General features: G+C 41.2%; 2 protein-coding genes across 2 annotated transcripts in view; one reads left to right on the forward strand and one right to left on the reverse strand.

The window, feature by feature from the left end:
• TMEM43 (transmembrane protein 43) overlaps positions 1-12,106 on the reverse strand; it is a 494,721-nt gene that overhangs the window by 119,208 nt on the left and 363,407 nt on the right. The window lies entirely within an intron of this gene.
• The window catches only part of UROC1 (urocanate hydratase 1), a 44,092-nt gene that overhangs the window by 28,350 nt on the left and 3,636 nt on the right, over positions 1-12,106 (forward strand). The window contains exons 15-18 of the mRNA XM_075095980.1: positions 1,887-1,957; positions 3,616-3,714; positions 5,435-5,534; positions 8,409-8,490. Of these exons, the coding sequence (XP_074952081.1) occupies positions 1,887-1,957; positions 3,616-3,714; positions 5,435-5,534; positions 8,409-8,490 (352 nt within the window). The remainder of the gene's footprint in view (positions 1-1,886; positions 1,958-3,615; positions 3,715-5,434; positions 5,535-8,408; positions 8,491-12,106) is intronic.

Genomic DNA, 12,106 nt, shown 5'->3' on the forward strand with positions numbered 1-12,106 from the left:
ATACTACCCATTACCTTCTAGATGTTTCCTTAAAACTTATGAATGGTGGCACAATCCTCCTAGGAGAGCACTAGCAGATGTTTCATCTTTGACTCCCTGTGAAGCTAAGTGCTGACATGTTAATCCTCACTGCAGAGTTTAGAAGCTCACTTGGAGCCAACCCTTAATGCTTTAAGGGTTGACAGGTCTTTTTAGGATCATTAAAACTCTGTATGGAAGGCCTGCCTCTGCAGGAATGAGCATACTTTATATTTCTCTTTAACAATGTGTTCAACCAGGATTAGATATTAATATCTTGCCTTTTCCTCTTTCCTTTTTCTAGTTTTACTACGCATATCTGCTGACATATTGCCTAGCGGAAAGACAATAGTCTTAAACACTCTTCTCAGTTACCAGGGATGATTTCAAGTTAGTAGTGTGCTGTTTCTCCACTTTGACTGACTTTCAAACATAAGTTTCAGATTTAAGATTCACTTTGAAATTCAGGTGGACGGTGTGCAAAGCCATGTTGTCTAGACTGTGCTTTTGCCAAGAAAGGTTTGACCAGAAGATCCTTGAGGTCCCTTCCAACCTGGTATTCTATGATTCTGTGAAGTTATATGTATATTATAATTTGACTCGACAATGGGTGAGAGCTGGAAAGTGATGAGGAACATGCTATCTTGGCATCTGCAGAAATGGTTATAACTTGAAGCTCTAATGCATAAGCAAGTCACGGTGGCTTAGCATGTTCCCTCATGCCAGATGAGCCCTGGTAGCTGACCATGCCTCTCGGGACAAGGTAATGTGATGTAGCTTAGCCCATAGAGAAAGAGCCTACAGGCAGTAACTGTTTCAGCTGTTGTAACTTCATCTGAGCTCACACTCAGCCTGCATGGAAAGGCATAACTGTAAAAGTCCCCAAAATTAAGACAATAAGACAGACAGTAAGACAATGCCTCTGTCCCTTTCAATACACCCTCTCCTTTTTGTTACTCGCTTGCTACAGATGGTGCCATGCGTGTGAAGGTTGCTGATTCTACTGAGGTAACCCTGATCTGACTGATATATACTATATTTCATTGTCTGTCACTTCAAGTATCTTTATTCTTACTTCTCTTTGGTTTGGCTGGTTGAGATGGAGTGACACAGATATAAATGAGAGGAGAAGCTGGAGAATATAAAGCGGTTATCTGTAATTCTCCTCTTAGATAACATATCTAACCAAGCTGTAGGGTGGATTTACACATAAAGTAGCTACTCCATAATAAGTCAGCAGTGTTCAGTTTGTGCTCTATAGCAATGCAAGGCAACATGCCTCAGTTTGCAGGATAAGAGAGCTCAGTTTTATCTTGGGATAAAAATATTCATGTGGGCCATTTAGCATAGAGCAACTGCTGTGCTATAAATCTATTTCCCAGCATTGGAGTAACTTATCCTCAGGTATGTATTGCCAGCTGCTTCTGAGAATTTCTGCTGGCTGACTCAAGGGAGTTATTTGCTACCTCATGCAAGTCTGGACTGTAGTACCCAATGTCATGGAGTTTGCTAAAGCTACTAATTTAGCAAAGTCTCAGAAAGGGATTGGGCATTTAGTAGGCAGCAAGCCACCTGAGTAAAAATGAACAGTACATGTAACCCATATTTCAAGGTTTAATTTAGTTTGCTAAAGATCTGAATGGGAGTTATCATTCCAGCTGCCTCCTAGACCACATCTCATACTTTTCTCTAAATATATGGTCAGGTTACTGCATCAGCTGCACAGAGGATTCTATGTAGCATTTCCTTAAATGTGTGCTTGTACCTGAGAGCAGAATTTGACTTCTTAGTGCTGTCAGATAAATGGGATTTAAAGCATATTGTATTCATTTTCAAAACCTCTTTTCTTTCCTGCTTTTTCTTGCAAGTGAGCACATCTGTGAAGCAGCAGTACCATGACAACATCCGTTGGATTCGAGAAGCTGGCAGGCACAGCTTGGTAAGTGGATGTATGCCACAACAGCACATATGACCACTCCTAGTTCAGAATGTGGTTTTTGAATGCTGGAGTGAAAAGCAAGGATGTGCACAGATGAAAACACTGGCTGTAACTCCCAGGGCTGATAACTTAAAACTCTCTCCACAGCAGAGTTTTAGTGTGAGCTGAAGCAGTTATTTCCCTTCATTTCCTCATCTGGAAATGTTCAAATAATCCAGCAATATCTAGTCTTATATCTGAAACTATACACTGAAAGATGTCAATGATTCACCATCCACCTCAGTTGTAATTATGTTTTCTTTCACAGCACTATTCAAAATCGCAGAATCACAGAATCACCGGTTGGAAGGGACCTCAGGGATCATCTAGTCCAACCTTTCTAGGAAGAGCGCAGTCTAGACAAGACAGCCCAGCACCCTGTCCAGATGACTCTTAAAGGTGTCCAATGTGGCCGAGTCAACCACTTCCCTGGGGAGATTATTCCAATGGTTGACTCTCCTCAATGTGAAAAATTTCCCTCTGATGTCCAATCGGAATCTCCCCAAGAGCAATTTGTGTCCATTCCCCCTTGTCCTCTCCATGTGTCTCCTTGTAAAAAGGGAGTCTCCATCTTCTTTGTAGCTACCCCTTAAGTACTGGTACATGGTGATGAGATCCCCTCTGAGCCTCCTTTTCTCAAGGCTGAACAAACCCAGTTCTCCCAGCCTATATTTGTATGGCAGCTTCCCAGTCCTTTGATCATCTTGGTGGCCCCTCTCTGGACCCCTTCCAGCCTGTCCATATCCTTTTTGTATAGAGGGGACCAGAACTGCACCCAGCACTCCAGGTGTGGCCTGACAAGCGCTGAGCAGAGTGGGATAATGACTTCTTTATCTCTGCTGGTGATGCCCTTTTTGATGCAACTCAGCATCGTGTTGGCCTTCTTGGCTGCAGTAGCACACTGTTCGCTTCTGTTGAGCTTTCTGTCCACCAGGACCCCCAGGTCCCTTTCCACAGAGCTGCTCTCCAGCCAGGTGGCATTGCTTTGGCCCAACCTCTTCATGCCTGCGGTTCCCAGTACTCTTTTCAAAACAGGTGATGAGGCCAAAGAACTGCCATCCTTTTGCATTGTGGGAAGGAGGATGCCAGTGAAGCATCCTTTATTTTTTCTTTTAGGGCAAGCTATCACTGTGAAGCTAACTGGTAACACTTTAGGGCTCATATGTGTTTTCCTCATCTGGAAGCCAGATTGGTCTGTGGGGTGAAAGCTAGAGAGGAGCATAGCTGTGTAGGACAGATGTTCTTTGCTATTCTTCATCTCCATATTTCTCTTCCCTTCCAGCCCACCATTGCCAGTTCCAAACTTCTGCTTCTCAGCTGTTGATAAGGGATTTGCTGATAGGGGGATTATAGTCTGGCAGTCAGGTTGATTTAAAAAGTGGGATTTATTGGATAGTAGCAGCTGAATACAGAAATACGTCTCACTGATCATGTGAGTGGAGATAACTCAGTTCAAAGAGGGATTTTAATTTCTTTTTTCTGGAAGCTGGATGCTGATGAAGAAATAATCTGCACTTTTTCCTACAGAAGGGGTCAGTCCTGTGACTCCATTTATCTGGGGTCTGAAGATAAGCCAGCTGCGCAGGGAACCTTATCGCTTTGGTATTTTTACTTTCCAGGTTGTTGGCTCTCAAGCTAGAATCTTATACTCTGATCAGAGGGGTCGTGTGTCTATAGCTGTGGCTATTAATCGAGCGATTTCCGAAGGAAGGATTAAGGTTTGTCTTTTTTATCTTGATGTGGTCTGGTAATTGTGTTTAATATCTGAGACTGGGGTGGCAGGCGGGAAAGGAGAAAGCTTCACCCAGTGAGGACAGAAGTGCCTGCTGTTTACATGGGACCAGTGTTCTGTTAGCATATATTAGAGCTCAGTCATCTTCTCTGCCTGTCACCGGTATTGCGGTACATAATAGAAGAGAGTAGTTTAGAAACCCTCTGAAATATGCTACCTTTTATTTCATGGTAGGAATCTGCCTTATTTTCTATTTGGGCATCTACAAGCACAACATATGATGCTGTGATTTGTTGAAAACAAGGCAGGGGCTGTAACTCCTTGGCAGTGCCCCAAACACTGAAAGTAAAAAGAGACTGTGCCACTGCCCCATGCTTAGCCTCTGTCCCTCACTTTCAGAAATGTTATGGCTACAGCCAGCTCTGTAGTCCATTTTCATTTACATTGCATATGTGAATGAAGGAAATCATTAGGGTTGATGCTGCCACTCTAGTGCATAATTAGTAATATTTTACTCATCTGAGTAAAATCCCACTGACCATATATGGTGGTGGTAAAAGTACGTACTATGGGCAAGATTGTATAGGGATTTTCTAAGTTCTTCATGAGTATTGTAGGTAGATGTACAATGTCACATCCTGGGGACCAAAATCCTGAAGGCACCACTCAGTAATTATACCCATTTCCTGCTGTGTGTACTGCAGCATCAGACCAAGGCATGTTCACTCATTCATCTCCATCTTTTTCATAGCTGAGTTACAATTACCCTTTCTAAAGGGGGCAAACCCAATGGATTCTATCTAGGAAAGGTCTGGTTTTTGTTACTTAGAAAATGTTTATTAAAATATTTCAAATGCTGTTGACCTTCTCAGGATTCAAAATGAATGTCATTGCAAGCTAGTCTTAAAAAATAAACCTGACCAGACAGAACATTCTCTTGGAGCTACGAGTGGCAAGGTCAGACTCCCAGGCCCTTCAGATTTTGTTGTGTCCTTTTTTTTTTGTTTCTGCAAATCCCTGTTACCCCTTTCACAAGCTGGGTGCTCATGTCTATTTTCAATTATTTTCTAATTCACTGGCAGCATAAAACAGAGCCAGCTAATTCCAGACCACACCATGCCAAGAGTGAATTATTCTTATATAAACCCTGTGCATGGCAAATGATAATGAAGACCTGCAAGCTGATTTAGATTCATACTGTCAATTAAATTCCATATCAAGAATGGACTTGTTTGAGCTGTATGAAATCACTGATTTTTATTGCTAACCTATTTTTAGTCTTGAAGTCTTCCAAAAGAATGCGAAAGTGTAAAAATTCTTAATGTTAGTTTTCCTTTTCGACAGCAAACAAGAACCATTTTTGAATGAATATTTTTGCATACTGAAATGTCTTTGGAATTTCAGCAAAGAAATACTCAGATGAAATAACTGTACTGCTTCCCCTCCCCTTCTTTGAGGATGCCATTGGCATAAAAACAAGCTCTTGTTCTTATTTATGAAAGGATGGTGGTTTTCATGAACAGCATGTGAACCACTGTTTTATAACAAATAATAGCAGGCAGAGAAGGTGTTTCAGGGGCTTAGGGGAGGGGACAAAGCTGAGGTCTGAAATTACTTAAGACAGAAGTGAATTCAGCAAATGATGATCCTCGGTAGTGTTGACAGTCCATGAAGGATTCCATTTTCTTGTTGTTGGCTTTTTGCAGGCTCCAGTAGTCCTCAGCCGAGATCACCATGATGTGAGTGGGACCGACAGTCCTTACAGGGAAACGTCAAACGTCTATGACGGATCAGCCTTTTGCGCAGGTTAGCAGAGAAGAAACTTCTTGTCTGTCCGGGCAAACAAGGAAATTGCTTTAAAAATTGGGGGTTTTATAAAGTAACATTTAAAAAAAAGTTTTTGTTTAACCCTTTAATCCAATTAATCAGATTTCTTGAGCAGCTTTTTGGGATTTAATAGTGATACAGAGATGAATGTGGAGGTAGTTAAACAGGAGAGGTCCAGAACAATGCTGAAAATTCCATGAAAATGCATCAGATTTACCTGAATGTAATGGAGAACAATCTCTCTCTGAGGACTGTCTTCTGTTTGATTTTAATTTTGCACCTCACTGTTTCAAAGAGGCAATCTGAGGAGAATTACAGCCATATTTGCTTGGGATCCACAAGTTCAAAATCAGATCTATGATTACTATCATAGTTTTTGCTTAAAAGGAAAACATTCACAGCTGCTTTTATTTCATTGCCTGAGGACTCAAGAAAGCAGTCTGGAGTTTCTGAAAGGAACTTTTCTGGTCATAAGGGAACATACTTTGATAGTAAAAGCATAAGAATGGAAGTCAGGTGTTCTGGATTAGACTCCAAGCCTTGTTGCTCACTTAGTGTGACTGTGAGCAAATCATGTATGTTTACTATAGAAAAGGAGCCTTTAATTCTGCACACCTGACCTGAGCTAACCAGTCTCTCCTTTTAAGTTTGTGAAATGGTGCTTTAGAAAAATAAATCCACAAAATATCAGATAGGAGACCTGAAAAAAAAATGAGTGAGGAACTAAGCGATTTTTAACCCAAATCTTCCTCAATTTTCCATCCATAAACTGTAAATTATGATAATAGCTTTAGCCTAGTGGCGTTTTTGCATGTCATGAACTGACATTCAGGAAGTGACTTGAGATTGGAGGATACACGCTGTTGTAGAAGGAGAAATTATGATAGAGGTAGCTGAGCATATTGAATTACTTCCATTATGGGAATTCATAATAGGTTCATAATAGAACCAAATTATGGCTCAATTTTAAAGAGAAAAGTTCCCTGCTATCTTAACTGGATTTCCTGATGAAATGAGGCTTTTAGCTGCGTCTATTAGTCCCACTTCAACACTCTGAGTACATTGGCTAGTTCTAACAGAGCAGATGGATAGATTCCTTGAATAATGTCTGATTCTGACAAGCTGTGAGAAAATGGTGCATCTGCACAGAGAACAGCAATCCAAAGTAAAGTCTCCACCAAAGGGCTTAACCACATAAGTAAACCCCAGGCAATGTCCTCAGAAAAGGGCAATAGAAACAAGGTTTGTGGAACCCCATTGCTCATCATGTTATGTGTTTTTCTTTGCATTTTGTGATTTTCATTAACCATTTGCCTTCTCTGAGGGCTCATCCAAAGCCTTTTGACCACTGGTCTTTGAAACCAGGTCTAACTTTTACCAGATGAGCCTCTGGAGGTAATAAAAGAACATCTTAGGTCTTCATCTCTCCCTTATTTCCCATTGTTTTAACACCACATTTGAGCTGTTTCATTTGAAATTGGCTCCTCTCTAGCACACAGGAATTTTCCAGAGTGTTTGCCTGTCTTATTTTGTTCTGCAGTAAGTACCTCAGCCAGATCCTTGGTAAGCATGGGTCGTTGCTGCTCAGCAAAGTGCAGGTCAGCATAGACATTCGCACAGTTAGTGACTTTTAATGAAGCCAAGGAGTAGCACATTATTACATTGTTAATCCGCTTGCCATGCTCCTTGTCCAACCTCCACGCGTATTATGCTAGTGGCTGAGGAAGAAATCTGTACATTTTTTGAAATGTGGATTTTGATATCTCCCATTTCCTCTTGACAGCCCTGTAATTATGATAATTGGGTTATTAAAGTGACATAATGCCAGATAAAAGATGCCATAATGGGGCTTTTGACAGGGTTTAACATAGATTAGTGCTCAAATAAACTAATTTTTCCATCAGACATGTAACAACTGTGGGTCTGCAAATGTGGCTGGTGGGGATATTGCTGTTTGTCTCTTACTTCTTACTGTTAAAAGCACAGCAAATGATCTATTAAATCTGTCCTGAATTAAATCTGGACAAGCGTTTTCAGTAAATTTTACCCTGTTATCATCCATGTGTACCTCTTTCCACCTCTTTGGGCATATTCTTTAGCACAAATTGTAGCGAACTTCCAAAATTCTAGTGAACGTTTCAGTGGAAATCACACATTTGACATTAGACAGATGATATTTGGCTGCTAAATTTATTTATTTAAAAAAGAAAAAGGAACCACCTTTGTGTTTTCAGCAGTTCAAGTTCAGTTCCCCTATGTCTAGAGAACTGGGGCCAACAGCACTTTCATCCTAACTGTGTTCTCAAAATGCAAGTCCTTAACTTTAGACTGGTTTTCTGCACAGGGCTGAATTAACTCTGCAGTCTGGTCTGAAAATACGTCAGGCTGCTGCAAACTGCAAGGTGTGTAGTTTTCCAGGTGTCGTCCTCCCCTTTTTGAAACCCTCCACATGGATGTGTCCAACCTGTTCTTCCATGAATGAGGTATCCCAAAGGAGAGGACTGTATTTCTCTCCATGCTGAGGAGCTATCTCCCAGCTGAGGAGTGGTAGGTTCTTCAACTGCCTGAATTGGATCACAAGTGCAGAAAGCACCAGGGTTGTCACAACCCACAGTGTCAAATTGGCATTTGGTTCTTCCAGCGTAGGGGCAAAGAGTGGGAGGCAAATCTCTCTTGCGTGTTCCTCCCAAGAATGTAAGGTTTAGTGTATATCTGTGAGAGAAGCTGTGAGTAAACCCTGTCTTCAACACTATCTTCATGCAGAAAATCAAGGTGTTAGTGGAAGGAGTGAGCAGCACAATAAGAAACCAAATGCAGCATGTCAGAGCCATAACACCTTTCCTTTCCTCCTAGACATGGCGGTACAAAATTTTGTTGGAGACGCGTTCAGAGGAGCAACCTGGGTGGCATTGCACAATGGTGGTGGAGTTGGCTGGTAAGAACTTATTTACGCTTTTAAAGCTGGACTCTGAATCCTGTTACTGCTGCTGCGTATGCATGCAGAGACAGGAGGAGAACTGCAGGAAAAAAAAAAGTGTGTACTACTGGAGGAGTACAATGTCATGATCATGGGAAGGATGGGTTTGGAGACAAGGATGTATTATAAGGTAAAATGTGGTGTTGTATGAGGCTTTTCTAATTAATGTCCATATGTCTAGAAAAAGTGTTTTGGACATTGGCCACGGCACAGTTTGGAGAACTTAATTTGCCAAACGAGGACAGACTGCCATGGTCTTTTTGAACAGATCCTACTTCCAAAGCTGTCTTCACACATGCCCAGCCAGAGTGTTAGTGGATGGATTATGTTCAGGTTTCCCCTTAAGCTGTATTTAAATCTGTGACCTTAAGACCCCAATATAAATGCCCATGTGCTAAAGTGCAATGAGGGGTTATTGATACAAAACAGCTCAGGTGCCAGCAAACCCTCCCAGCCTTCTTTCTCCCCTTCCTTGTGCCTGGTAGGATAAAAGACCATAGCCAAGCAAGGACTTGATTAAATACCTCCTTCACATAAGATGCAGAACTAAGAGAAATGTCTAAACTGAGATGCAGAATGAGAGAAATATTACGTATGGGGAGAGAAATTAATCTCCTTCGTATGCCACTAAAAGGTTACTCTGGGTTGGCAGAGGTTTAGGGAAAAGGAGAGCCTGGCCACACTGCAGAGTCTCTAGTTCTGGTTTGCTCCTTCCAGCATACTCCAGCAAAGCGTCTCCCATTTACAGTCATGTCTTAATTTTGTCGTGTCGCCAGTCAGAAGCGGGGCAACCCTCTATTAAATGCTATAGTGGACCCTCCCACTTCTATATTCCATCCAGCTCTGGAATATGCCAACAATAGCAAGTCAAAGAACTCATAGCAGATGTTATCCTCAGAGACATTTGATGATAATTTATTGTTACTTATCCAGATGATCTGGATCTAGAAAATATCCCTTAAAGTCAGATGGAGAATTCCCTCTCCTGTACTCTAACACCTTTGATTTCAGTGAAGTAAGTACTGAATAGAAGGTACATGAGAGCAAAATTGAACACCGGGATAAGAAGGCTTTCTGAGGGCTCAGGCACAAGGAGTGAAAATCTGGCTTTACTGATTTCAGCAGTAACACCCACTGTGGCCAGGATTTTATTCACAACTTCCATAATTCTGAATGGAGAACACATACCTGAATATCTGCTTACTCTGGTCATCTCATCTCAGACTCCAGACATAGCAGCAGACTAGATCTGTCTGAATGGCCTTAGCTGATTTTAACCTTTTAAAATATCTGCTTATGAAATACAAGTGAAGAAAATAACTTTCCACCACATATTGTGCAAAGTATTTGGAATATTTTTATGATAATTGATTATAATTATTAGAATTGCTAAAATAATTGCTTATGCCATGAGTGCTGTGTGCGTAGATGATGCTTAATTCAAAGGATACAAATGATCGTATTCCTGGTCTCTCTCTGGCTTCTGTAAGGCCAGTCCCTCCTGCATGTTTCTAGCCCTCTGAGCAAGTCAAAGAGAGACTGGCTGAATGGTGAGACTGCCCTTACTTCTAGAAAACTGGCACTGGCCGCACTGCCACTTCAGTTATATTGTTTTAGTTGTTTCTTAAGTGGAGTTACATCATTACAAAGAAGCTCTTCCCCAAGGCAGAGCAGAGGTGCTGTCATTTTTGTAATGCATCAGAAAATTAGCATGGGGCTATTCACCGAGATCAAAATATCAATGGAAAAACAGGGTTTGCTTATCCTCTTTGACATTTCCTGGGGCTACATAGTGGCTTGACGTTGTGGAGTGTTATCTGCTCACCTTATTCTTGGAGCAATCATAGCCCTCTGTGATTAAATTACTGTGCTTCAGTGCAGAATGCAGAGCATCAAAATTAGGCCTGTCTCTGCAAGAGCCTTAATAAGCCACCATGCTGAGACTCAGATGTGGTAACAATGTTGTGTCATTACATGCTGTGGTCTGGAGAGCCCCTGAAAGCCATGGCACGACAGGTGGTTCTGCTTGGCTTAACTAATCATGGCACCACCCTGGCTAAAGTACTGTACCCCTTTGCCTTCTAAGGAGAAAGAGAGGAATAATTTAAAGGTGGTGAAAAAAGCAAAACCAACCCCCAAACGTAACAAATTACTTTCTTTGCTGGGAAGAGACAGATGCCTTTAGTTTTTAGGACCTGTTTTTCTTTTTCTCTGGAGGGCTTACAAATTCAGTTTACTTCACCATAGTGAAATCTCCATGTGCCTGATAAAACCTTCTTGTCATCAGCTGATTTGGAAATGTGAGAGTGGAAGCTTATATATATTTATATTATGTTTATAAACAAATATGCACATAATGAGAGAGAAATCAAGTTGTCATTGGCAAGTCTCTGTTCAGGGAGTTTGGAAATGGCAATTGCACTGTGTTCAGCTACCAGTCCTCCCTGCAGAGGCTGGGCTTGCGTGGAACTGCTGACAGATCTGCTATATCCTCCCTGTGAGCCTACAGAAGTACCTTTTACCTGGTTTGATTTTCCTGTGTTATAGCCTTGTGGGACAAACAGAAAAAGCAGGATTAATATTTATTTAGCTGGAATCTGCATCACATGTGCTGTTTGAGAGATTTAAGATTAACATAGTCTTGACTATAATTACTGCAAATTAATGTTATTCACTTCTTGCTGCCTGTTTATTTGCAGGAGAATGTATATTAGCACAAAGCCTGAGTAACCTGTAGTAACAAAAAGGCAGAGGCAATTTAAGAATCTAACTGCACTGTTGATAGTGTGACATCTTGATTGTGAGAGAGGCCTTGTTTTCTTTGATCACCTTAGAAGGAGACATCTGGAAATTATAGGAGGTAGCTTAGGTCAAAATGCCACATGTTTCTTTAATTACCTGAAAATGTGACCCAATGCTAATGAAGGCAGAGAGCACCCCTTTAAAAGTGAGATGTTTTGCTAGAAAATCCATCCCAACAAACATTGGCATTTAATTTATGAGTGATTTTTAGACAGTAGGACAGATTCTGATGAGTGATTCTGATTTACACTGGAGTAACTCCATGGAAATCAATGGAGAGGCTCTAAATTTATGGAGTGCAAGTGAGATCAGACGCTCACTGTTCATGCCTAAGCTTCAGAGGATGCTTTTTGGGATGCTGTGCACAGAAGGGATCTTTGCCACTGAAAGAATATAATTTTCTTGTATGGAATATCTTTACAAAGCACTGGTCCAAAGGTCTGATTTTTATATTGTCTGATATCGCCAACAGGCTGTCTCGAGGTGTGCTTATACTGTGATCCCAATTACATTGCAATGGCATCACTGACGTTCATAAGTGTACGCTAGTTTGGTACTTTGACAGCAAAGAATAGTGCTAATTTGGTCTCTGTACACAGAAGCAGCGAGTACGGTGAGGTAACTGGCCCCGGTCTTGATATATTTGTAATGTTGTCATCCAGCATGGCCCCATCTTTTGGAGAAGACAGTAACAACCTGAGCTATTCAAAAAGTAGAGTTTGCAAGAAATGCAGATGTTTGGCTGTTTGTTTTCATCCCAAAATGAGACTAC

Source organism: Phalacrocorax aristotelis, chromosome 6 (assembly GCF_949628215.1).
Source record: "Phalacrocorax aristotelis chromosome 6, bGulAri2.1, whole genome shotgun sequence".
NCBI classification, from domain to species: Eukaryota; Metazoa; Chordata; class Aves; order Suliformes; family Phalacrocoracidae; genus Phalacrocorax; species Phalacrocorax aristotelis.